The sequence below is a fragment of the Gorilla gorilla genome, chromosome 20, assembly GCF_029281585.2.
Source record: "Gorilla gorilla gorilla isolate KB3781 chromosome 20, NHGRI_mGorGor1-v2.1_pri, whole genome shotgun sequence".
In the NCBI taxonomy this organism is placed as follows: domain Eukaryota; kingdom Metazoa; phylum Chordata; class Mammalia; order Primates; family Hominidae; genus Gorilla; species Gorilla gorilla.
The window spans coordinates 6921264-6943968 of record NC_073244.2 but is presented as its reverse complement, the minus strand read 5'-3'; the positions used below and the strand labels follow the sequence as shown (position 1 = coordinate 6943968).

At 62.6% G+C, this 22705-nt stretch overlaps 1 protein-coding gene across 2 annotated transcripts in view; it reads left to right on the top strand.

Annotated features, from left to right (window-relative positions):
- SBNO2 (strawberry notch homolog 2) overlaps window positions 1–22705 on the top strand; it is a 72316-nt gene that overhangs the window by 16187 nt on the left and 33424 nt on the right. For both annotated transcript variants that reach the window (XM_055371037.2, XM_055371040.2), the window contains exons 2-4: window positions 7969–8187; window positions 12982–13055; window positions 14847–14958. In XM_055371037.2, coding sequence (XP_055227012.1) covers window positions 8095–8187; window positions 12982–13055; window positions 14847–14958 — 279 coding nt within the window. In that variant the 5' untranslated portion in view covers window positions 7969–8094. The remainder of the gene's footprint in view (window positions 1–7968; window positions 8188–12981; window positions 13056–14846; window positions 14959–22705) is intronic.

The window sequence follows — 22705 nt, the reverse complement described above, 5'->3', positions numbered from 1 at the left end:
GCTCCTCCCCGCAGGCCTGGCCCAACCCCCCCGCGGCTCCCCAGGGAAGGGAGTGGATCAGCTTTCACCCTCCTGGCCCTGCCGCCTGACTGACGACTCTTTCACAAGACAGCAGAGCCATGACACCCACCGCCTGCGTCAGGGAGGCTCCGGGCCTCACAGGTGACCCACACAGCTCCCTATGCAGTTCTGATAACCTTGGCAGCAGACTTGAGAACTTTTAGAAAATTTCAAGAGGAGAGGTAGAAAGTGTAGTATGACGTGGCCGTTCCTAAAATGTGGGTCCTGGGCATCCTGAGACCCGCTTCATCGGGCCCAAGAGGTTAAAGCTGTGTTGAGACAGGAAGGCACCCCCACCCCCACCCCCAGCTCCCAGTGCTCAGGCACTCCCACCCCCACTTCCACCCCCCACTGCTCAGGCACCCCCACCCCCGTCTCCAGCCTACAGTACTCAAGCACCCCCGTCCCCACCTCCAGCCTCCAGTGCTCAAGCACCCCCGTCCCCACCTCCAGTACTCAGGCACCCCCACCCCCACCTCCAGTACTCAGGCACCCCCACCCCCACCCCCAGCTCCCAGTGCTCAGGCACTCCCACCCCCACTTCCACCCCCCACTGCTCAGGCACCCCCACCCCCACCTCCAGCCTACAGTACTCAGGCACCCTCATCCCCACCTCCAGCCTCCAGTGCTCAGGCACCCCCACCCCACCTCCAGTACTCAGGCATCCCCACCCCCAGTGCTCAGGCACCCCCACCCCCACCTCCAGCCTCCAGTACTCAGGCACCCCCAACCCCACCTCCCGGTGCTCCCGGTCTGGGTGTGCCTGGCTGGAGGAGCAGCCTGAGCTTTCTGGGAAGCACCTCAGGACCCTCCACCCTTTCTTTCCGTCCTCAGGCCCTGCCCACCCTGGGAGGGGCCGTCCAGAGCAAATGCCCCCTCATGGTCCTGGCAGAGCTGCCCACAGGTTTCCCTGGCCACAGTCTAGTGAGTTACAGAGATTCATGTTACTATGAAAATGATTTCCATTCGGGCCGGGCCTGGTGGCTCACGTCTGTAATTCCAGCACTTTGGGAGGCCGAGGCGGGCGGATCACCTGAAATCGGCAGTTCGAGACCAGCCTGGGCAACATGGTGAAACTCCTTCTCTACTAAAATACGCAAATTATCCGGGCCGTGGTGGCGGGTGCCTGTCATCCCAGTTACTCCAGAAGCTGAGGCACAAAAATCACTGGAACCCGGGAGGCGAAGGCTGCAGGGACGAGACCCCCGGTGGGTCCAGCCAGCTGCCTCTGCTCTGTAGCCACCCCCTGTGCGTCCTCCCCCGGGTCTCCCCACTGCCCTTCGGGGGCGTCCACCAGGCACTCACTGCAGCCATGCGGCCGCCATTGTAATACTGGGCCTCCTGTGAGTCCACTGTGCAGACCCCCCGAGGCCGCCCCGCAGACCCCCCGAGGCCTGGGCAGGGGTATGGGAGTGGTTTCTTCATGGGCTCTTGGTGCATGAAGTTGGATGTACCCAGTGGGTGGGGGGCTGCCCATGAGGGCCTGGGGACCGTGAGCGGCTTGTTGGGCCCCAGCCGGGCTGCAGGGAGGTGGGTGAGCGGCTGCTCTTCCTCTGCCAGGCCCAGCCCTTCCCGCTCCCTCAGCCTCGCTGCCGGGGCAGCTTCCCCCATCACAAACAGGTGCCAGGCGCAAGCTGCCCACCAGCACCCACAGCCAGAGGGCGGGTGCTGCCCCTGGGGTGGAACGTGTGAGAGGGTGGTGCGGGAATGTGGCCGCGTGGCGGGGCAGGCGGGGGCACCTGGAGGCTGATGGCTGCAGAGAGCAGCACCGGCGTGGGCGGGGGCAGCGCCGGACACTCTGGGGTCTCCCTCACCCACCTCCCTTCCCTGGCCCCCTCCTCTGCCACTGCCCAGCTCTGTGGGGGGCGAAGTCCTCTCAGGCAGGCACCTTGGCCCAGGAGTAGGGGAACCTCACGGATGTCTTGAATGTGTCCCCTCCTGTCCCCCCACTGTCCCCCCGCTGCTCCCCCACTGTCCCCCCGCTGCTCCCCCACTGTCACCCACTGTTCCGCTGCTGTCCCCCACTGCCCCCTGCTGTCCCCCACTGCCCCCCTGCTGTCCCCATCTCCCCGCTGTCTCTCTGTTGTCCCCCGTCCCTTGCTGTCCCCCTGCTGTCCCCCCATCCGCTGCTGCCCCCCCACTGTCCCCCGCTGTTTCCCTACTGTCCCCCTGCTGTCCCCCCACTGCCCCCCCACTGTCCCCTGCTGTCCCTCCACTGTCACCTGCTCTTCCCCCTGCTGTCCCCCCACTGTCCCCTGCTGTCCCCCCACTGTCCCCTGCTGTCCCCAATTGTCCCCTGCTGCCCCCTGTCCCCCCACTGTCCCTCGCTGTCCCCTGCTGTCCCCAACTGTCCCTTGCTACCCCCTCTTGCTATCCCCGTCCCCCCAAGGTCTCTCACTGGGCTGACCCTGCCTTGGCTCTAGCCCTTCAGGCCTCCCTTGCCCCGGGCTCCATGTTGAGGGACGAAGCGCTCTGTCTGCAGGGGTCAGGACCCAAGACGGCCTGCAGTGTCCTCCCCACCAGACAGTCCTGGCGGCCGAGTTGGGGCCTGCCCAGGTGCCTGAGCTTGCAGGGCTCTCTGCCCCATATTAGCTGAGCCTTGTGAAATCACCAGCCCCCCCCGCCCCGCCCGGTCCTAGGATGCCAGTTGTGCACCCACCAGGTAGAGGGTGATTGCCCTGTCCTGAGCCCATCTGGAGGCCAGTGGGCGGCGGTTATAGCTGCAGGTGGGGTCACGGCTGCAGGTGGGGTCACGGCTGTGGGGCGGCGGTCATGGCTGCAGGTGGGATCACGGCTGCAGGTGGGGTCGTGGCTGCAGGTGGGGTCACGGCCGTGGGGCGGCGATTGCAGCTGCAGTGAGGTCGCGGCTGCAGGTGGGGTCACGGCTGCAGGTGGGGTCACGGCTGTGGGGCGGCGGTCATGGCTGCAGGTGGGGTCATGGCTGGAGGTGGGGTCACGGCTGCAGGTGGGGTCGTGGCTGCAGGTGGGGTCACGGCCGTGGGGCGGCGATTGCAGCTGCAGTGAGGTCGCGGCTGCAGGTGGGGTCACGGCTGCAGGTGGGGTCACGGCTGTGGGGCGGCGATTGCAGCTGCAGTGGGGTCATGGCTGCAGGTGGGGTCGCGGCTGCAGGTGGGGTCACGGCCGTGGGGCGGCGGTCATGGCTGCAGGAGGCCATCATGGCTGTGAGGTCACCGGAGGCCACAAGTCCGCTCTGTCTCGTGGCCGTGGCTCTGTGCGGGGTTCCTGGGACACCTGGGGGCCTGCTCGTTGCCATCTTCAGGTCCTGGGACGCAGGGAGCGCCTTGTGCCTGCCCGGAGAACCTCGGCTGAGGTAATGCGGCCTCCAGGGACTGTGCGGTGGCCTCTGCCGGGCTCCATCACCACGGCCGCGCCCGCTCGCCCGGGCCTTGCAGCCTCCTCCTCAGGCCTCCATGTCCGCCTTTGCTGGCGCAGGCTTTGAGATGCTGCCGGGTGTGCCAGGAGACCAGAACCCGGGCCTGGGTGGAGCGCTCTGGGGTGTGCCGCGTGCCCTGGGTCCTCCCGTGGTCTCGGTTATGGCTCTGCGGCCAGTGTCTTCTCAGGGTCTCCGCTTTGCCGTCGCGAACATGGGCACATCGTGGCCTGAGCTGCTGAGTCTGGCTCTGGGGGTCACGTCAAGGCTCCACCTAGGGGCCTCCGTGTCCACATCAGAAAGTGCAGGGGTCACAACCCTGCTCGGTGAGAGGACGGCAGGAGAACCGGGCCCCGAGGACACAGCTCCCCATCTGCAGACGGCTCGGGTCTGAGGGAGGAGCGCGTGAAGGGGCTCCACACGACAGGTGCTCAGGGACCCCCAGGGGGAGGGTCCGCACAGTGGCCAGTTCTGAACATCAGGAGGCTGAGCTGTCGCTGCACAGCGTGGGGTGAGACCCTGGGGCGTCCAGCCAGGAAGACGGGGACTTCGGCAGGCTCAGAAGAGAGAGGCGGGAGGCGGCCGCAGTTACCTGGACTCAGGAGAGGGCTGGGAGGCGGACACAGTTACCCGGACTCAGGAGAGAGCTGGGAGGCGGACGCAGTTACCCGGACTCAGGAGAGGGCTGGGAGGCGGACGCAGTTACCCGGACTCAGGAGAGGGCTGGGAGGCGGACGCAGTTACCCGGACTCAGGAGAGAGCTGGGAGGCGGACGCAGTTACCCGGACTCAGGAGAGGGCTGGGAGGCGGACGCAGTTACCCGGACTCAGGAGAGAGAGGCAGGAAGCGGACGCAGTTACCCGGACTCAGGAGAGAGCTGGGAGGCGGATGCAGTTACCCGGACTCAGGAGAGAGCTGGGAGGCGGACGCAGTTACCCGGACTCAGGAGAGAGCTGGGAGGCGGACGCAGTTACCCGGACTCAGGAGAGAGCTGGGAGGCGGACGCAGTTACCCGGACTCAGGAGAGAGAGGCGGGAGGCGGACGCAGTTACCCGGACTCAGGAGAGAGCTGGGAGGCGGCCGCAGTTACCCGGACTCAGGAGAGAGCTGGGAGGCGGACGCAGTTACCCGGTTCCTCGGATTCTCCCGGATCTTGGTCCTGTCTGAGGTTCTGCCTTCCCAGTGGTTGTCCTGTCTGGGCCACCAGCACCTTCATCGTTCTCTTTTACAACGACTCCCTTGAAGACCTGATTTCAGAAGGAAGCCACATCCCCTCTGGGTGTCAGCGTGCTGATAAAGCGCAGGCCCCCTCGCCAGGGTGGGAACCGTGTGACCCCCGCCCCCCCCCACCCCCACACCACGCATCCCTCCAGTCATGGGACTCGCGCCCAAAAATAAAACCAGGCAGGGGACACAGCTCTGCTGCCCGCTGGACGTTTGGCTGGCCCGTGGCTCTGAGGCTCGGAGTGGGCCATGTCACCGGGGCCGCGTGGGGAGAGGGTCTCCGGGGCCACGTTGGGAGAGGGGCTCTGGGGCCGCGTGGGGAGAGGGTCTCCAGGGCCGAGTGGGGAGAGCATCTAAGGGGCCGCATGGGGAGAGGGTCTCCGGGGCCGCGTGGGGAGAGCGTCTCCGGGGCTGCGTGGCAGAGGCTGCGTTGGGGTGTTCTCAGGCCCCAAGACCCCGCCCAGTGTCCCACTGGGGTTTATCCTGGGGATTGGAGCAGCTGGATGCCCCAGGGACATGGCGTGGTGACAGCTGCTGCAAGAAACGGCGGCGGAGTCAATGGGGGAAGGGTCCGGAGGGCTCAGGACCACGGGGCAGGAGCCAGCCCTTGGGGGCGTGGGCCCTCGGACAGGACCGAGTCTGCAGGCAGGGCTAGGGGCTGGGGGCTGCGGGAGGGCCTGGGGATCGGGGCAGCAGGGGTCGTGAGATATGGCCGAGGACAGGGTGGGAGGCGATGGGGGGCTGGCAGTGGGCGGAAAGGCAGGGCCGTGGGTCCTGGGGGATTGCAGAGGGTGGGCATTCTCAGGAGTGGGCACAGCCTGAAGGGTTGTGGGGGGACGTGGAAATGGGCCCCGGGTGCAGGGTCGCCCCAGCCCGGCACCCACGCATCCCCTTCTGTCTCTGGATGGGCCCGTCCTGGACAGCTCATAGTAGTGGGATCACACACATCTGTGCCTGGCGTCTCTCACAGAGCGTGACGTCCTCAAGGTGCATCTGCGCTGTGGCCTAGGTCGGCCTCGCTGCTGTTCATGGCTGTGTCGTGTTCTGGCTCATGGATGGGCCACGCCACATGCTGGTCCACTCGGCCATCCGTGGACACTGGGCTGCTTCCGCGGGTGGCTGTTGTGAGTGGTGCTGCTGTGGACGTGCATGGACACGTTTCTGTGTGGTGTGGAATTGCTCACTGGTGTGGTGACTCCAGCATTAGCCTCTTGAGGAATCCCAGACTGCCAAGCAGCCGCGTGTGAGGATCCGCCTCCGCCTCTGCCTCCTGGTTTTGGGTCCTGACTCTTGGTTGGTTGTGCCTGGTGTCCGCATTGCTCTCCTGCTCCCATCCCCTCCCGGTCCAGGTCTCCACACCCTCCAGGTCCCCAAGGCATGGACTCCAGGTCACATGCCATGTGTGAAGCCCTCCCCTTGAAGAACCCGGTCCCCTGAGCCTCCTGGGGTTGCCGCCTGGAAGGGGCGTCCACAGACGTGGGGGGCTTAGAGACCGTAGGGAGGGAGGAGCTGCCAGGAGCACCGTGCTGGCCTGGGGGACTTGGACACAGGCGAGCTCAGGGCCCCTGCTGCTGGAGGGGTCCCTCAGCTATGGTGTATCCCGAGGACGGTCATGGGGTCGCCCCAGAGCTGCCCAAGGTGCCCCATCCCGAAGCTCATCCACCATGGGCCCTGGGCCCTGCTGCCCATCAGCTCAGGACCGTGTGGCCTCAGAGCTGAGGAGCGCCCTGGGTGTGGAAAGGGTCAGCGTAGCTCTGGGGCTGTGGCTGCCGTGAGATGGAACCTGCAGCAGGAAGGGGTGCTGACAGGAGCTGAGGGGAGTCCCTGCAGGGGAGGGGCTGCTGAGCCCCAGGGCAGGGGGTGGGCCACCCCCTAGCACTGGTGAGCCCCTGAATGGGGACCCCAGTATCAGCAGCTGCCTTGGGCCCAGCAGAGCTGTTTGTGGCCACCAGCGCACGGGGCCGGGGTGGGGGGTCCCAGGCTCTACCCAGGTAACCTGTCTCCCAGAGGAACATACCGAGGCTTGGAGGAGCTTGGGTGTCTGAGGTTATTCAACTCAGAAGGTGGAGCCAGGCTTTGATCTTGCCTGCCTGACCCAGAATCTTTGACAAGGATTGGCCAAGACCCCAGATCCCAGCAGACCTGTCCCTTCCCCTAAAGGGCCGTCCTGGCAAGGGTGTCGCAGGTCCCCGTGGGCAGCTGGAAGGGCCGCCAAGGGTCCCAGCTCTGGTGGCAGTGGGTTGTGGCGTCCTGACCGCAGGGAACAGGCAGAGGCCGCGGACAGTTGAGACGGCCTGGCAGGGTGGCCCCCACTGTGCCTGACCACCTCCATCTGGTCTCTGGGACAGGAGTCCCGACCCCCAGCCCCTGTTCCCCAGCCACTGTCTCTGGAGCGCCGGGCAGAGACGTGCCTCTCCCCCACGGGATTGCACAAGTGCCTGCGTGTGGCTGGACGGCAATTACTGGAAGTCCCGGAGATTTCTTCACTCCAGGGCTTGGCCGGGAGTGGCCGCCGCCTCCCCTTCCTGCCGCCCTCGGCAGCGAGCACGCTGGGCGGACGCCTGGAAAGCTTTCCCTGCCACCACGGGCCAGCCTGGGTCCCTGCACTCGCCGGGTAGGGCCTGGTGGGGGCTCAGCCTGGCGGGCGTCTGGCCGTGTGCCAGAGGCCGCGGGGCACGTGGGCGCTGTCCCTGGCGTCTGATGGTGTGGGGCTCGGCTCTGTAGCCCAGGAACGTTCTCAGTGGGGATGCTGGTGTGTGATTAGCCTGAAACGAGGTCTGGGTGCTCTTCCAGCTCTGCGTGGCCCGACCCCCCTCCTTGGGAGACCTCACTCTGGAGCCCCTGCTGCCTGAGGGACAGGGCTGGGTCCAGCGTCCCCTGGGCTCCCCTGGGTGCTGGGCCCGGGTTGGACTCTCCCTCCACAGTCTCAGACCGGCTGCTGACAAAGCCAGGTGTGGGGGAGTCAGCCCGCAGCTCCACTGCTCACGGCCTGGGTGCCTGGTCCTACGGCTGCCCTGTGACCTGGGCAGCCCCGTCGGGCCCACCTTAATCGTTGTAGTTGGGGCCGGGGAGGCCAGGAAAGGTGCTGTGGGTAGCACAGAGGGGTTGGGTGGCACTGCTGATGGTGGGTGGGGGTGAGCGGGGAGGGGAAGGAGCGCCTTTTGGTTCCGGCCCAGGGGGTAGCAGGAGCTGCAGCCCAGGCTGGGACCGGTCATGCCTGAGGGAGAGGCGGCCGGGGAGCACCACTCTCCACCACCGTCGGACTCTCAGGACGTCCCCGTCTCCCTCTGCAGATCATGATGCCGCCGCCACCACCGCCACCACGGAGCGAGAAGCCCAGATAGACGCCCCGGCGGCCCTGGGTCCCGGAGCCCCGCCGCCTGCTGCCCGGCCGAGGACCCCACCCCGCCTGCCGCCCGATGCTTGCAGTGGGGCCCGCCATGGACAGGGATTACCCGCAGCATGAGCCCCCGCCGGCGGGCAGCCTCCTGTACAGCCCGCCGCCCCTGCAGGTGAGCCCCACCCCCGGCCCACCCGACAGGGTCCACGGGCGCTTGCCCCGCTCCGATTGCCCGGGGTCACGTCGTGCGGAATGCTGCCCCAGTGGACACGGCGTGACCTCCACCTGACCTTCCTGGCCCAGAGTCTGGCTCTACCCGCCCCCGTGGGCCCTGGAGAGGGTCCCCATGGGGATGTGAATGGGAGGCTACTCATGGCCCCAGCTTTTCAAGAAGCACATTTGAGGAGATTCTCCCTCCTGCAGAGCTTCCAGTTCCTTCGCCGTCAGCTGTAGGGGGGGCTCAACTTTACTTGTAGGAACCTGTCAGTGAGGGAATTACTTAAAAAATATGTTTCTGGCCAAGCACGGTGGCTCATGCTTGTAATCCCAGCACTTTGGGAGGTGGAGGTGGGCAGATCACCTGAGGTCCCGAGTTCAAGACCAGCCTGGCCAACATAGTGAAACCTCGCTTCTGCTAAAAATACCAAACTTAGCCGGGCGCGGTGGCGGACGCCTGTACTCCCAGCTACTCGGGAGGCTGAGGCAGGAGAATCGCTTCCATCTAGGAGGCGGAGGCTGCAGTGAGCGGAGACTGCGCCACTGAACTCTAGCCTGGGCAGCAAGAGTGAGACTCCATCTCAAAAAAATTAAAAATAGGCCTGGCGCGGTGGCTCATGCCTGTAATCCTAGCACTTTCAGAGGCCGAGGTGGGCAGATCACTTGAGGTCAGGAGTTTGAGACCAGCCTGGCCAACGTGGTGAAACCCTGTCTCTACTAAAAATACAAAAAATTAGCCTGGCGTGGTGGCAGGTGTCTGTAATCCCAGCTACTTGGGAGGCTGAGGCAGGAGAATCGCTTGAACTTGGGAGGCAGAGGCTGCAGTGAGCCAAGATCACGCCACTGCACTCCAGCCCGGGTGACAGAGCGAAACTGTGGCTCAAAAAGAAAAAAAAATTTTTTTAATTAAAAATATATAAACGTGTATATATATATTTATTTTTATTTTATTTCATTTTATTTTATTTTGTTTTATTATTTTTAAAACAGGGTCTCGCTCTGTTGCCCAGGCTGGAAGTGCAGTGGTGCGATCTCGGCTCACTGCAGCCTCTGCTTCCTGGGCTAGTGATTCTCCTGCCTCAGCCTCCTGAGTAGCTGGGACCACAGGTACGCGCCACCATGCCCGGCAGATTTTTTTAATTTTCTCGTAGAGATGGGGTTTTGCCCCGTTGGACACGCTGGTCTCAAACTCCTGGGCTCAGTTGATCCGCCTGCCTTGGCCTCCCAAAGTGCTGGGATTACAGGCGTGAGCCACCACGCCCGGCCCTGCCTGGGGATTTCCTACCTGGAGACAGAGGGGCTGCCCTCTCCTATCAAGCAGCAGGACCTCCTCCAGGACTCCAGGGTCTCCTGGGCACTCCCTACCCCAACACCCAGGTTGGCCTGTGGGGCGAACATCACAGACACCCCTCGGCAGTCCATCCTCAGAGGGCTTTGGGCAGCTTCCTGCCATGTTCTGACCGTCCAGAGGGGGCTCTGAGCCGGGGCCAGGGTACCCCTCTCGTAGCAGGGTCCCTGTTGCGGCCCAGACCCCTCCTGTCCCCCTCCCTAGTTCCTGAGTCCCTTGTGGTTGAGGCTGGATCCTCACAGCTGCCCCGGTGGAGCTCGAGTACCGGCCGTCGGTCAGCCACCTGGGCCACCGTAAAGGGGACTGGCCAAGCCACATCCCCACCGGAACAGCTCCATCCCCTGAAACCCGCCAGGAGCTTGTTCCGATCCAAGAATTCTATCTCGGAAACACACCCTGGGGACTAATCCAGGAGGGAGGGGAAGACAGAGCGGCACTATTTATAGCGGCAGGAAACTGGAATCTCCCCAGAGGCTCCATGGTGGGGAAATAATTAAGCGAATTATGGGATGTGGAGACAGAGGAGCCATCTTCAAGGATCCGAGCAGGAGCAGGAAGGTGTTAGCAGTGACAGTCGGGGGATGCGACAGGGCTGGAACCCGGCAGGGGCACTGGACAGCAGCCACAGGGCTCAGGCCGGGGCGCACCCGTGCGCGTAACCGGCTTTGCTCCCCATCCCGTGTGTGAGGCTCATCCCACCCTCCCTGTTCCGGGTTCCGTCACATTCGGGTACATCATGGACACCTCTGGGCAGGGTCGACTGAGTTCGCACACGCACAGCCCAGCCTCTTCCAATGCCCAGAGTATTCAATTAGAAATAAAAATACACCGACCAGCGCAGTGGTTCACGCCTGAAATCCCAGCACTCTGGGAGGCTGAGGTGGGCAGATTGCTTGGGGTCAGGAGTTCGAGACCGGCCTGGCCAACATGGTGAAATCCCATCTCTACTAAAAATACAAAAGTTAGCTGGGCGTGGTGGCGGGCACCTGTAATCCCAGCTACGCATGAGGCTGAGACAGGAGAATCGCTTGAACTCGGGAGGTGGAGGTTGCAGTGAGCCACGATCGTGCCACTGCACTTCAGCCTGGGTGACAGAGTGAGACTCCGTCTCAAAATAAGGAAAGGAAAGAAAATCCCCACGCAGGCTCTGATTGTCTGGGCAGGGTCAGGTGCCCATCTCTGGACCAATTGTGTGCTAGGGCCTGCCGTCTAAAGGTGAAGCCACACCCTCTGGCTGCCAGAGAAGGTCCCAGGGAAGACTCTCATTGGCCTGCCATGCCCATGGCACCCCTGTGGGGTGGGACTCGGGTGTCTGTGGATGGCAGGTCTCAGAGGAGCCACGGGCTGTGGGAGGGAGGAGGCTGGGATAGAGGCAGTCAGGACTTTCCCCCCGTCCCATCCCCTAGCGTGGCCTGGGTACAGGTGGAGCATGTTGGGTGAGCCAGGGACCCCCGGGTCCTCCCGCCCTGGGACCCCAAGCCCCCCGCCCCCTTCCTGCAGCTGCAGTTCCCTGGCCGTGGCCCTGCCCAGCCTGGCCCAAGGCACCGTGTGTGCCTGAGACAGGGACTCCAGCTCATCTGAGGAGGCTGGGTTGGTCTGGAGTCAGAGTTCTGTTCCAGAATGTTCCGGATGTGCCACATGGCCTTGGGAAGTTCCTGTTTCTCTCCAGGGCTGGCTTTCTCTCTTCCCAAAAGGGCAGGAGGGGAAGGATCAGGAGACCCGGGCTCTGGAGCCCCTGTGGCTGGTGGCCCTGCTTCCTGCAAGCCGCTTGCACAGGGTCTTCTCACGGGTGCAGGAGCTCAGGGTGCCCAGGCTGCCGGCCTCTGTGCGGGGAGGAACTGTGGGCTTTTGCTGATAAACTTATTTTATGCAAAAGCTGGAGGAGCGGGGCAGCGGTCACCCTGAGGGGTTTGCCTATCTCGAGGCTGTTGGGGGTCCTGGAATCCCCCCCCCAGCACCTGCGGGTACAGAAAGTGGCCCCCGGCCATCTAGGCTGGTTCCCAGCCAGTGTGAGGTGAATGAGGGGCAGAGGTGGCCGAGCCCGAGGGAATTGCATCAGGGCCTCATAGAGGAGCAGGGCTCGCGTGGGCCTGGGAGAGGTCACTGGGGGATTCAGGGAAGTAGGCGAACCCCCCACCCTGTTCTGGAAGCCAGCATGGCCCCCAGTCCTGCTGGGATAAGCAGGATGATGCCCCCGGCTGGTGGTGTCTCCCCCATGACCACGGGGGCATCCGTGACAGCAGGGTCTCCCCTGTGACCGTGGGGGCGTCCGTGACGGCAGGGTCTCCCCCGTGACCGTGGGGGCGTCCGTGACAGCAGGGTCTCCCCCGTGACCGTGGGGGCATCCGTGACGGCAGGGTCTCCCCCGTGACCGTGGGGGCGTCCGTGACGGCAGGGTCTCCCCCGTGACCGTGGGGGCGTCCGTGACGGCAGGGTCTCTCTGCTGCAGGTGGGGTTGGCCCTGTGCAGGTAGGGGCCCTGCTGAGGGGTGCCCATTCTTCAGGGCACGAGGTGTCCACAGCCCTGCCCCCGAAGCCGCAGGTGCTGACCTCGGGCCCGCTGCTGCCCCGTGTGCTCCCCATCCTCAGGTTTTGGGGCCTGCCGTGTGCCCCACGCTGCTCTCATTCCCAAGGGCAGGCATAGTGAGCTTTTCCCAGAGAAACATGGGGTGGGGACATCGGCTCCTGGCGAGGGTGTTGGGTAAGCCTGGCCTGGAGTCAGACCCACCAGAGATTCGGCCAACCTGGAGCCACTCACGCCGCCACTGACCTCGGGCTGAGCCTCCAGGCCACTGGTCACCATTTCCCAAAGCAGGCTCCCCGCACCCCAGCCCCGTGCAGCTTCTGAGAAGTCAGGGCCCCGTCCCGCAGCAGCCTGAGCTTCCCGGGCACATCAGCTTGTCCGAGGGGCCTGGAGGTGGTGTGAGGCCCTCGCCTGCCCCAGGCCCTGCCCGAGGAGCCCCCCACACCCACCCTCCACCACAGGCAGCGGGTGCGCGTCTCCCTCACGCAAACGGTCCGATCCTCCACCTCCTAGAATGGGGCCTCCAAGCAGGGTCCCGGGGCCAGCGGCACCCCCAGGTCTTGTGTGAGATGCAGACTCCCGGGCTGCGGGCCTGCACATGGGGCTGCTGGTAGAGCAAGACCTGTGCTGAGCCCTTCACGCGGGTGGTTCAGTGCCTTCAGACCACACCGCAAGCCTTGGGTGGGGTCTTGTGCAGGTGGGGAAACTGAGGCACGGGGCGGTTAAATGACTCCCCAGGAGATACCAGCAGGGGCGGGATGGGACCCTGACTGCGGGGCCTCCCTAGCCTCTCGGCCTGTCACCCTGTCCGGAGGGCTTAGCCGGGCTGCACCGCAGGTCCTCTGCTTCCCACTCACTGATGCCCGCTGTCTCTTCTAGAGCGCCATGCTGCACTGCCCCTACTGGAACACCTTCTCGCTGCCGCCATACCCTGCCTTCTCCAGCGACAGCCGGTGAGTACCGGGACCCTCCCCACCTGGCCCCCAGGCTTGCTCATTCTGAAGTCACAGTTACAAACGGACTTCTGGGTGCAGGGCACGAGGGCCCAAAGTCCTGTTGAGGGGTTTGGAGGGTGGTGTGCACTTGGTCCTGGAAGGCTCCACCCCACGGGCCAGGTCCAGGCTGAGACCCCTGTTTGTGAAACGCTGTTTTGTGATCCATGGCTTCCCTCTCCTCGAGAGCCCAGCTTGGTAGAGGGCGGGGAGGTGTGGGCTAGGGGCTGGGGGGGCCTCCTGTGGAGGTGACACCAGGATGGGAAGGGGCGGGAGGTTTTCTGGGGTGAAGGAGGGTGGGAAGGGGCGAGAGGTTTTCTGGGGTGAAGGAGGGTGGGAAGGGGCGGGAGGTTTTCTGGGGTGAAGGAGGGTGGGAAGGGGCGAGAGGTTTTCTGGGGTGAAGGAGGGTGGGAAGGGGCGGGAGGTTTTCTGGGGTGAAGGAGGGTGGGAAGGGGCGGGAGGTTTTCTGGGGTGAAGGAGGGTGGGAAGGGGCGGGAGGTTTTCTGGGGTGAAGGAGGGTGGGAAGGGGCGGGAGGTTTTCTGGGGTGAAGGAGGGTGGGAAGGGGCGGGAGGTTTTCTGGGGTGAAGGAGGGTGGGAAGGGGCGGGAGGTTTTCTGGGGTGAAGGAGGGTGGGAAGGGGCGGGAGGTTTTCTGGGGTGAAGGAGGGTGGGAAGGGGCGGGAGGTTTTCTGGGGTGAAGGAGGGTGGGAAGGGCACTTTTCCCACAGAGGGCAGCAGCTGGGCTGGGTTCTGCAGGGGGGTAGGAGTTGGCCAGGCGAGCAGGCGAGCAGGCTGTGCAAAGGGCTTGGGAGCAGGTATAGCCAGAGCCTTGGGAGACTCCAGGAGATTGTGGAGCAGCTGTTTGTGGCCCGGGAGTGGAGTGGATGCTTCTTTCCTGCTGGTGTTTGCAAACCTTTCTATGCAGGAGGAGAGTGGCCCCCACGCGGTCCCTGCCCCGGGAGCAGGTCTGCCCAGGGCCGCCTCCAACCCAAGGCCTGTGGCTCCCACTGGGCAGAGACCTGGGCCTGCTGCCAGCCCTGCTGGAGAGAAGCTTCTGGAGGGAGAGCCTGGGGAGCCTGGTGGGAGGGAAGGAGGCCCTGGGGACGGTGGCCACCCCTCTCTCAAGTGCAGGAGCTGGCCAAGGGGGCCGGGGTGGAGAAGGGCAGAGAAGCCTCCCTGCCAGCCGCATTTTACTCCTGGGATCATCTGGAGAGAGGCGCCCTTGGGCAGGGGGCCCCCAGGACCTTCTTCTTGCTGTGTCCTCTGCCATCCTCAGGGTGACAGGGTGGGGGGGTTCCGACCTGAGCCCTCCCTGGAGGACGGTGATCCTGGGTTTCTGCCCGTAGTGCTCTCCTCCTTCGAGGCGGGAGTGAGGTGTGGGTCAAGGGGCCTGTGTATCGGGGAGGGATGGCCAGGCTGGGGTTCTGAATCGCCAGAATGAACCCTTAGCCGAGTCCTGCTGATGGAGCGGGGAGGGCGGGATGGTGGCCCTGGATACCCGCCCGCCCACCAGGCAGCTGTTCCGTAGGAGCTCTGCCGGGCTGTGCTCAGTAGGGGTGGGAGGGCAGCCCCGGGCTTGACCACCACACCCCTGGAGGCCTCTCCGTATGTGCAACGGGGCCATGGGTCCTGCCGGGCTGGGCACACTCCAGTGGGGCCTCGAGGGGCCTCTGGCTGCAGCCATGGGGGTGCAGGTGTGTTACTGAGGGAGTGGGTTGAGCACCCCATCTCACCTCCCCCCGTCTCCCTCCAGCCCGTTCATGAGCTCCGCCTCCTTCCTCGGCAGCCAGCCCTGCCCAGACACCAGCTATGCCCCCGTGGCCACCGCCTCCAGCTTGCCACCAAAGACCTGCGACTTTGCTCAGGTAGGAGCCCTAGGAGCTCACCGCGCCGTGGGGGGCAGGGTGGAGTCTGGGCCACCCCTCCAGCTGCCCTGCGACCTCTCTCGCTCAGGCCTGCCTGGGACTCAGTGACCTCGGCTTGACCCCCCGGCCACAGGGTTTACGGTGGGGCAGTAGGAGCCCAGAGATGTGGCTTGGTTTTGGGGAAGAGCCAGTGACTGGCCCTTCGTGTCAGCAATGAGCCCTGCCCAGCCCTTGGGGTCCCTGCGAGCATCTGGGCAATGCCACAGAGGGAGTTGCGGGGAGGGCGGTGCTGGGAGAGACACCCTTGGCAGCCTTTGCCCCCACGGCCCTCCCTCTAGGCGGGTCCAGACACCCTGCACATTGGAGTCCCAACCCCTTAACAGCCACCTGAAAACGGAACTCACATACCAAAGGAAGAGAACCTTCCACCTCCTTCTCCCCAGGGTCGCAGGGGGCTCCCAGCCTCCCACTGCGGCATCAGGCGGACCCCACCCCCACCCTCACAGCCTCCCCCTTCGGCATCAGGCGGACCCCACCCCCACCCTCACAGCCTCCCCCTTCCACACGAGGTGGACCCCACCCCCACCCTCACAGCCTTCCCCAAGGGGTTCCCAGTGCCCCAGCTTCCTCTCGGCAGCTCTGGAGCACCCAGTGCCACAGAGATCGGCTTCCCTGGGACGGTTCAGATACCACAGCCTCTCGTGTGGGACCCGGGGCCAGGGGCTGCTGCTGGGCCAGACCACCTCCAGGGCCTGCCGGGGAGCGAGGGTCACCTGGTGCTCAGCTCCCCCAAGCCTCCGCTTCCCCTGTGTAATGGGCATGTGAGATCTGCCTGGGCCTCAGAGCTGTTGGGGGGATGGGCACAAGCCGGCCAGATCCAGAGAGAAGCGGTCAGGTGTGGCTGCCACAGAATGGAGCCAATTCAGGTCCCAGGGCTCACCCAGACCCAGGCCCCGCAAACAGCTCGCCGGGTGGACCCCGGGCCCAGTTTTCCCCACTCAGGGCCGTAGCAGAGCGGGGCAAAGCCAGCCGGACCCTGAGTCTGTGCTGGAGTGACCGTGTCCATCAAGTCCGCCTCTCCCGCAGAGTCTGTGAGGGGACCTTCCTGGAAAGTAGGGTCTTTTTGGATGTCATTGGGTAAGGATCAAGAAGAGATGAGGTAGCTCTGAAATCCAGCACAAGGGTCCTCAGAAGAGACAGGAGAGATGGGGAGCTGGCGCGACGCCGGAGGCCGGGGCTGGGGCGGTGTGGCCACAGGTCAGTTTCTCCTGGAGCCCCAGGGCTGGAAGAGGTGGGTCAGAGCCATGGGAGGGAGCATGGCCCTGAGACACCTTGGCTTCAGACTCCTGGGCTCCGGGACGGGAAGAGGGTGCATTCCTGTCCTATAGCCCCCAGTGTGTGGCCTGGAAATTGGCCTACCAGCTGTGTTCAGGGGAGGGGGGCGCCCCTGCTCATCTTGGGGCTGAGGTCAGCGGGGTGCACCCAGGGGCTCTGTCCTCACCCGCAGTAGCCCTCGACCCCCATGTGATCTGGTCCTGGCCAAGGTGTGGCAAGCCGCTGCGCCATGCCAGCCGGACACAGAAGGAAACTGAGGCAGGGGAGGCGCCTGTCCAGAGCCGGCATCCGTGCCGCACCCTTCAGGGGACGCACAGGGGAGGAGCCCGGGGTGTGACTGATGGCGGTGGCCCCTTCCTCACCGCCACTGCCTTCCTACCAGCCCCAGCCCTGGGTCAGCCTGTCCTTGCCCCGCCCCCTTCTTTCACCCCTTCTCTGCGTCTTTCTGTGTCTTCCTTCTCTCTTTCCTGTCTTTCTTTTTTTTTTTTTTTTTGAGACGGAGTTTTGCTCTTGTTGCCCAGGCTGGAGTGCAATGGCATGATCTTGGCTCACTGCAACCTCCGCTTCCCAGGTTCAAGCGATTCTCCTGCCTCAGCCTCCCGAGCAGCTGAGACCACAGGCATGCACCACCATGCCCGGCTAATTTTTTTTTTTTTTTTTTTTTTTTTTTTTTGCTAGAGACAGGGTTTCTCCATGCTGGTCGGGCTGGTCTCAAACTCCCGACCTGTGGTGATCCGCCCGCCTCGGCCTCCCAAAGTGCTGGGATTACAGGCGTGAGCCACCGTGCCCGGCCTGTCTCTTTCTTTTCTCTGTCTCTCTCTCTCCCTCTTCCCCCTGCTCCTAGTCTCTCTCTCTGTCTCCCTCCCTCTCAGTCTCTCTCTGCCTGTCTCCCTCTCTGTCTCTGCCTCCCTCTCTGTCTCTGTCTCCCTCTCTGCTCCATCTCTCTGTCTCCCTCTCAGTCTCTGTCTCTGTCTCCATCTCCGCCTCTGTCTCTGTCTCCCTCTCTGTCTCTGTCTGTGTCTCCCTCTCTGCTTGTCTCTGCCCCTGTCTCTCTGTCTCCCTCTCTGTCTCTGTCTCTTTGTCTCTGCCTCTGTCTCTCTGTCTCCCTCTCCACCTCTGTCTCTCTGTCTCCCTCTCTGCCTCTGTGTCTGTTTCCCTCTCTGTCTCTGTCGCCCTCTCTGTCTTCGTCTGTTTCCCTCTCTGCCTCTGTCTCTATGTCTCTATGTCTCTGCGTCTCTGTCTCCCTGTCTCTGTCTCTCTCCATGTCTCTGTCTCTGTCTCCGTCTCCATCTCTGTCTCATGAATTCTCCTGCTCCTCCCCTCCTGAACAATTGCTGCTGTGTCTGTTCAGCCCGGAGCCCTCGGGGCCACTGTGCTGGTTCTGTGAGCACCGCCCGCCCGGCTCCCTGCCCACCCTGCCTACAGCCACCTCATGCTCCAGCGTCCGTGTGTGGGGCAGCTTGGACCCAAATCTCCCTGTTAAAGCAGCAGAACTTCATTTGGAGGAAGTCTGACCCTGGTGCCGAGTGTGGGCCGGGCCGCGTGGTCCCCCAGTGCCGAGTGTGGGATGGGACGGGTGTGGGTCAGCTCAGTCCTGTGGGCTGGGCCGCATGGTTCTGTGGTGCCGAGTGTGGGACGGGATGCGTGGTCCCGCGGTGCCGAGTGTGGCACGGGATGCGTGGTCCCGCGGTGCCGAGTGTGGGACGGGACGGGTGTGAGTCAGCTCAGTCCTGTGGGCTGGGCCGCATGGTTCTGTGGTGCCGAGTGTGTGACGGGATGCGTGGTCCCGCGGTGCCGAGTGTGGCACGGGATGCGTGGTCCCGCGGTGCCGAGTGTGGGACGGGACGGGTGTGAGTCAGCCCAGGCCTGTGGGCTGGGCCGCGTGGTTCTGCGGAGCCAGGAAGGAGCCCAGACCTGAGCCTGGTGTTCGAGGCCCTTTGCGCCGTGCCCCCCAGCCCAGCCCAGCCAGCCACGGAAGCCTCTGCTCCCGACTCAGACCTGAGGAAATGTGCTGGCCACACGGTTACAGCCTCCAAGACGTCCCCGTCCTGATCCCCAGGACCTGCTGCCGTGTCGCCTCTCATGGCAGATGGGACCTGCAGATGGGACTGAGTGATGGACCCGAGACGGGAGAGCTTCCTGGGTGACCTGGAGGCCCAGTGTCCTCACAGGGACCTGCAGATGGGACTGAGTGATGGACCCGAGATGGGAGAGCTTCCGGGGTGACCTAGAGGCCCAGTGTCCTCACAGGGACCTGCAGATGGGACTGAGTGATGGACTTGAGACGGGAGAGTTTCCTGGGTGACCTGAAGGCCCAGTGTCCTCACAGGGCCCTCATGAGAGGAGGCGGGAGGGTGAGAGCCAGAGAGAGACGGGAAGAGCCTGCGCTGTGGCCGTGAAGGGGGAAGAAGGGGCCCCAAGCCAAGGGATGCGGGTGCCTCTGGACACTGGAAAGGCGGGAACTGGGTTTTCCCCTGGAGCCCCCAGGAGGGACCTGCCCTGCCCACCCTTGATGTTACAAGTTCTGCCCTCCAGACTGTGAGAGGATAAGTGTGTGTTTCATTTATATATTTTTTTTAATTTTTATTTTTAGAGACAGGGTCTCGCTCTTTTGTTCAGCCTGGAGTGCAGCGGTGCAATCTCGGCTCACTGCAGCCTCCACCTCCTGGGCTCAAGCTCCCACCTCAGCTTCCCCAGTAGCTGGGACCATAAGCACGCACCACCACGCCCAGATAATTTTTTATGTTTTGTAGAAATGAGGTCTCACTGTGTTGCCTAGGCTGGTCTCAAACTTCTGGGCTCAAGCGATTCTCCTGCCTGAGCCTACCAAAGCATGGGGATTACAGGCGTGAGCCACCATATTCAGCTTGTTGGAGCCATGAGGTTGACAGTAGCTTTTCACGGGAGCGAGGGGAAACGGAGGCACCATTCGAAGCCATCGTGTGACCTGTGGCATGTGTGCATTCCCTGCAAATGTTTCCTGCTGTTGTATAAACCAGGAGAGATTGGTAGGGAGAACCCATTCCTGGGCTGGGAGTGAGGGTGAATGTAAAACCCTACAGGCCATAACGAGACAGCTAGTCATTACTTTTTTTTCTGGAGACCGACTCTTACTCTTGCCCAGGCTGGAGTGTAGTGGCGCCATCTTGGGTAACTGCAACCTCCACCTGGCGGGTTCAAGTGATTCTCCTGCCTCAGCCTACCAAGTAGCTGGGACTACAGGTGCCCGCCACCACGCCCGGCTAATTTTTATATTTTTAGTAGAGATGGGATTTCGCCATGTTGGCCAGGATGGTCTCAAACTCCTGACCTCAGGTGATCTGCCTGTCTCCCAAAGTGCTGGGATTACAGGCATGAGCCACCGCACCTGGCCTATTCTTTTTTGAGACGGAGTCTCGCTCTGTCACCCAGGCTGGAGTGCAGTGGTGCAATCTCGGCTCACTGAAACCTCTGCCTCCCAAGTGTGAGCCATTCTTCTGCCTCATCCTCCCGAGTAGCTGGGATTATAGGTGTGCGCCACCACGCCCGGCTAATTTTTGTATTTTTAGTAGAGATGGGGTTTCACCATATTGGCCAGGCTGGTCTCGAACTCCTGACCTCAGGCGATCCGCCTGGTAACTATTGATACACCTGAGCCCTGAGTTTCTTGGCAGCCAGAGCAACAGGAGAAAGCAGATGAGCCGTGGACCCGGGCAGTGCCTGGGGCCAGTGGACTCTGCAGCACTGTTGGTTCTGCTGGAGAGCCTTCACGGCCTGGGGAGGGAGGCCACTGAGGGGCAGATTGATCGTGGGGAGGGAGGTCATTGAGCGGAGGGTTGATCGTGAGGGAGGTCATTGAGGGAGGGTTGATCATGAGGAGGGAGGTCATTGAGTGAGGGTTCATCGTGGGGAGGGAGGTCATTGAGGGGAGGGTTGATCTTGGGGAAGGAGGTCATTGAGTGAGGGTTGATCTTGGGGAAGGAGGTCATTGAGGGAGGGTTGATCTTGGGGAAGGAGGTCATTGAGGGAGGGTTGATCTTGGGGAAGGAGGTCATTGAGGGGAGGGTTGATCTTGGGGAAGGAGGTCATTGAGTGAGGGTTGATCTTGGGGAGGGAGGTCATTGAGGGAGGGTTGATCGTGGGGAAGGAAGTCATTGAGTGAGGGTTGATCCTGGGGAAGGAGGTCATTGAGGGGAGGGTTGATCTTGGGGAAGGAGGTCATTGAGGGGAGGGTTGATCTTGGGGAAGGAGGTCATTGAGTGAGGGTTGATCTTGGGGAGGGAGGTCATTGAGGGAGGGTTGATCGTGGGGAAGGACGTCATTGAGTGAGGGTTGATCTTGGGGAAGGAGGTCATTGAGGGGAGGGTTGATCTTGGGGAAGGAGGTCATTGAGGGAGGGTTGATCATGGGGAAGGAGGTCATTGAGTGAGGGTTGATCCTGGGGAAGGAGGTCATTGAGGGGAGGGTTGATCTTGGGGAAGGAGGTCATTGAGGGGAGGGTTGATCTTGGGGAAGGAGGTCATTGAGTGAGGGTTGATCTTGGGGAGGGAGGTCATTGAGGGAGGGTTGATCATGGGGAAGGACGTCATTGAGTGAGGGTTGATCTTGGGGAAGGAGGTCATTGAGGGGAGGGTTGATCTTGGGGAAGGAGGTCATTGAGGGAGGGTTGATCATGGGGAAGGAGGTCATTGAGTGAGGGTTGATCCTGGGGAAGGAGGTCATTGAGGGGAGGGTTGATCTTGGGGAAGGAGGTCATTGAGGGGAGGGTTGATCTTGGGGAAGGAGGTCATTGAGTGAGGGTTGATCATGAGGAGGGAGGTCATTGAGGGAGGGTTGATCGTGGGGAAGGAGGTCATTGAGGGGAGGGTTGATCTTGGGGAAGGAGGTCATTGAGTGAGGGTTGATCTTGGGGAAGGAGGTCACTGAGGGGAGGGTTGATCTTGGGGAAGGAGGTCATTGAGTGAGGGTTGATCATGGGGAAGGAGGCCATTGAGGGGAGGGTTGATCTTGGGGAAGGAGGTCATTGAGTGAGGGTTGATCTTGGGGAAGGAGGTCATTGAGTGAGGGTTGATCTTGGGGAAGGAGGTCATTGAGGGGAGGGTTGATCGTGGGGAAGGAGGTCATTGAGTGAGGGTTGATCATGGGGAAGGAGGCCATTGAGGGGAGGGTTGATCTTGGGGAAGGAGGTCATTGAGTGAGGGTTGATCATGGGGAGGGAGGCCACTGAGGGGAGGGTTGATCGTGAGGGAAGTCATTGAGGGAGGGTTGATCATGAGGAGGGAGATCATTGAGGGAGGGTTGATCATGAGGAGGGAGGTCATTGAGTGAGGGTTGATTGTGGGGAGAGAGGTCATTGAGGGTTGATCTTGGGGAAAGAGGTCATTGAGTGAGGGTTGATCGTGGGGAGGGAGGTCATTGAGGGAGGGTTGATCTTGGGGAAGGAGGTCATTGAGTGAGGGTTGATCTTGGGGAAGGAGGTCATTGAGGGGAGGGCTGATCTTGGGGAAGGAGGTCACTGAGTGAGGGTTGATCTTGGGGAAGGAGGTCATTGAGGGGAGGGCTGATCTTGGGGAAGGAGGTCACTGAGTGAGGGTTGATCTTGGGGAGGGAGGTCATTGAGGGGAGGGTTGATCGTGGGAGGGAGGTCATTGAGTGAGGGTTGATTGTGGGGAGGGATGTCACTGAGGGAAGGGTTGATCATGGCTCACCTAGTGGTCTTCACTTCACAGACTCCGAGTAGGGCCAGTGTGCCTGGGAGATTCTGCCCCTGGGAATGCAGGAGGTCACGTTTGAGTCAGGGCTGGGCATGGTGGCTCCCGCCTGTGATCCCAGCACTTGGGGAGGCCAAGGCGGGAGGATTGTTTGAGCCCAGGGGTTTGAGACCAGCCTGCGCAACATAGTGAGACCCTATTTGTATAAAAAATAGAAAAAATTAGCCGGGCATGGTGGTGCAAGCCTGTAGTCCCAGTATTTGGGTCCCATCTATTTGACTGAGGCATGAGGATCGCTTGAGCCTGGGAGTTCCCAGTGGGAGGCCCATTGTGTTTGTCCGAGTGTCCGTGATGGATGCGTGGAGGGCCCCACTGTGTTCGTCCGTGATGGACGCGTGGAGGGGCCCACTGTTTGTCCGTGAAGGACACGTGGATCCAGCCTGGGCAACATAATGAGACCTCATCTCTATACAAAATTAAAAATTAGATTTACAGGTCGGGCGCAGTGCTCAAGCTTGTAACCCCAGCACTTTGGGGGGCCAAGGTGGGCAGATCACCTGAGCTTAGGAGTTCGAGACCATCCTGGCCAACGTGGCGAAACCCCGTCTCTACTAAAAATACAAAAATTAGCTGAGCGTGGTGGTGGGCACCTGTAATCCCAGCTACTCAGTAGGCTGAGGCAGGAGAATCACTTGAACTCGGGAAGCAGAGGTTGCAGGGAG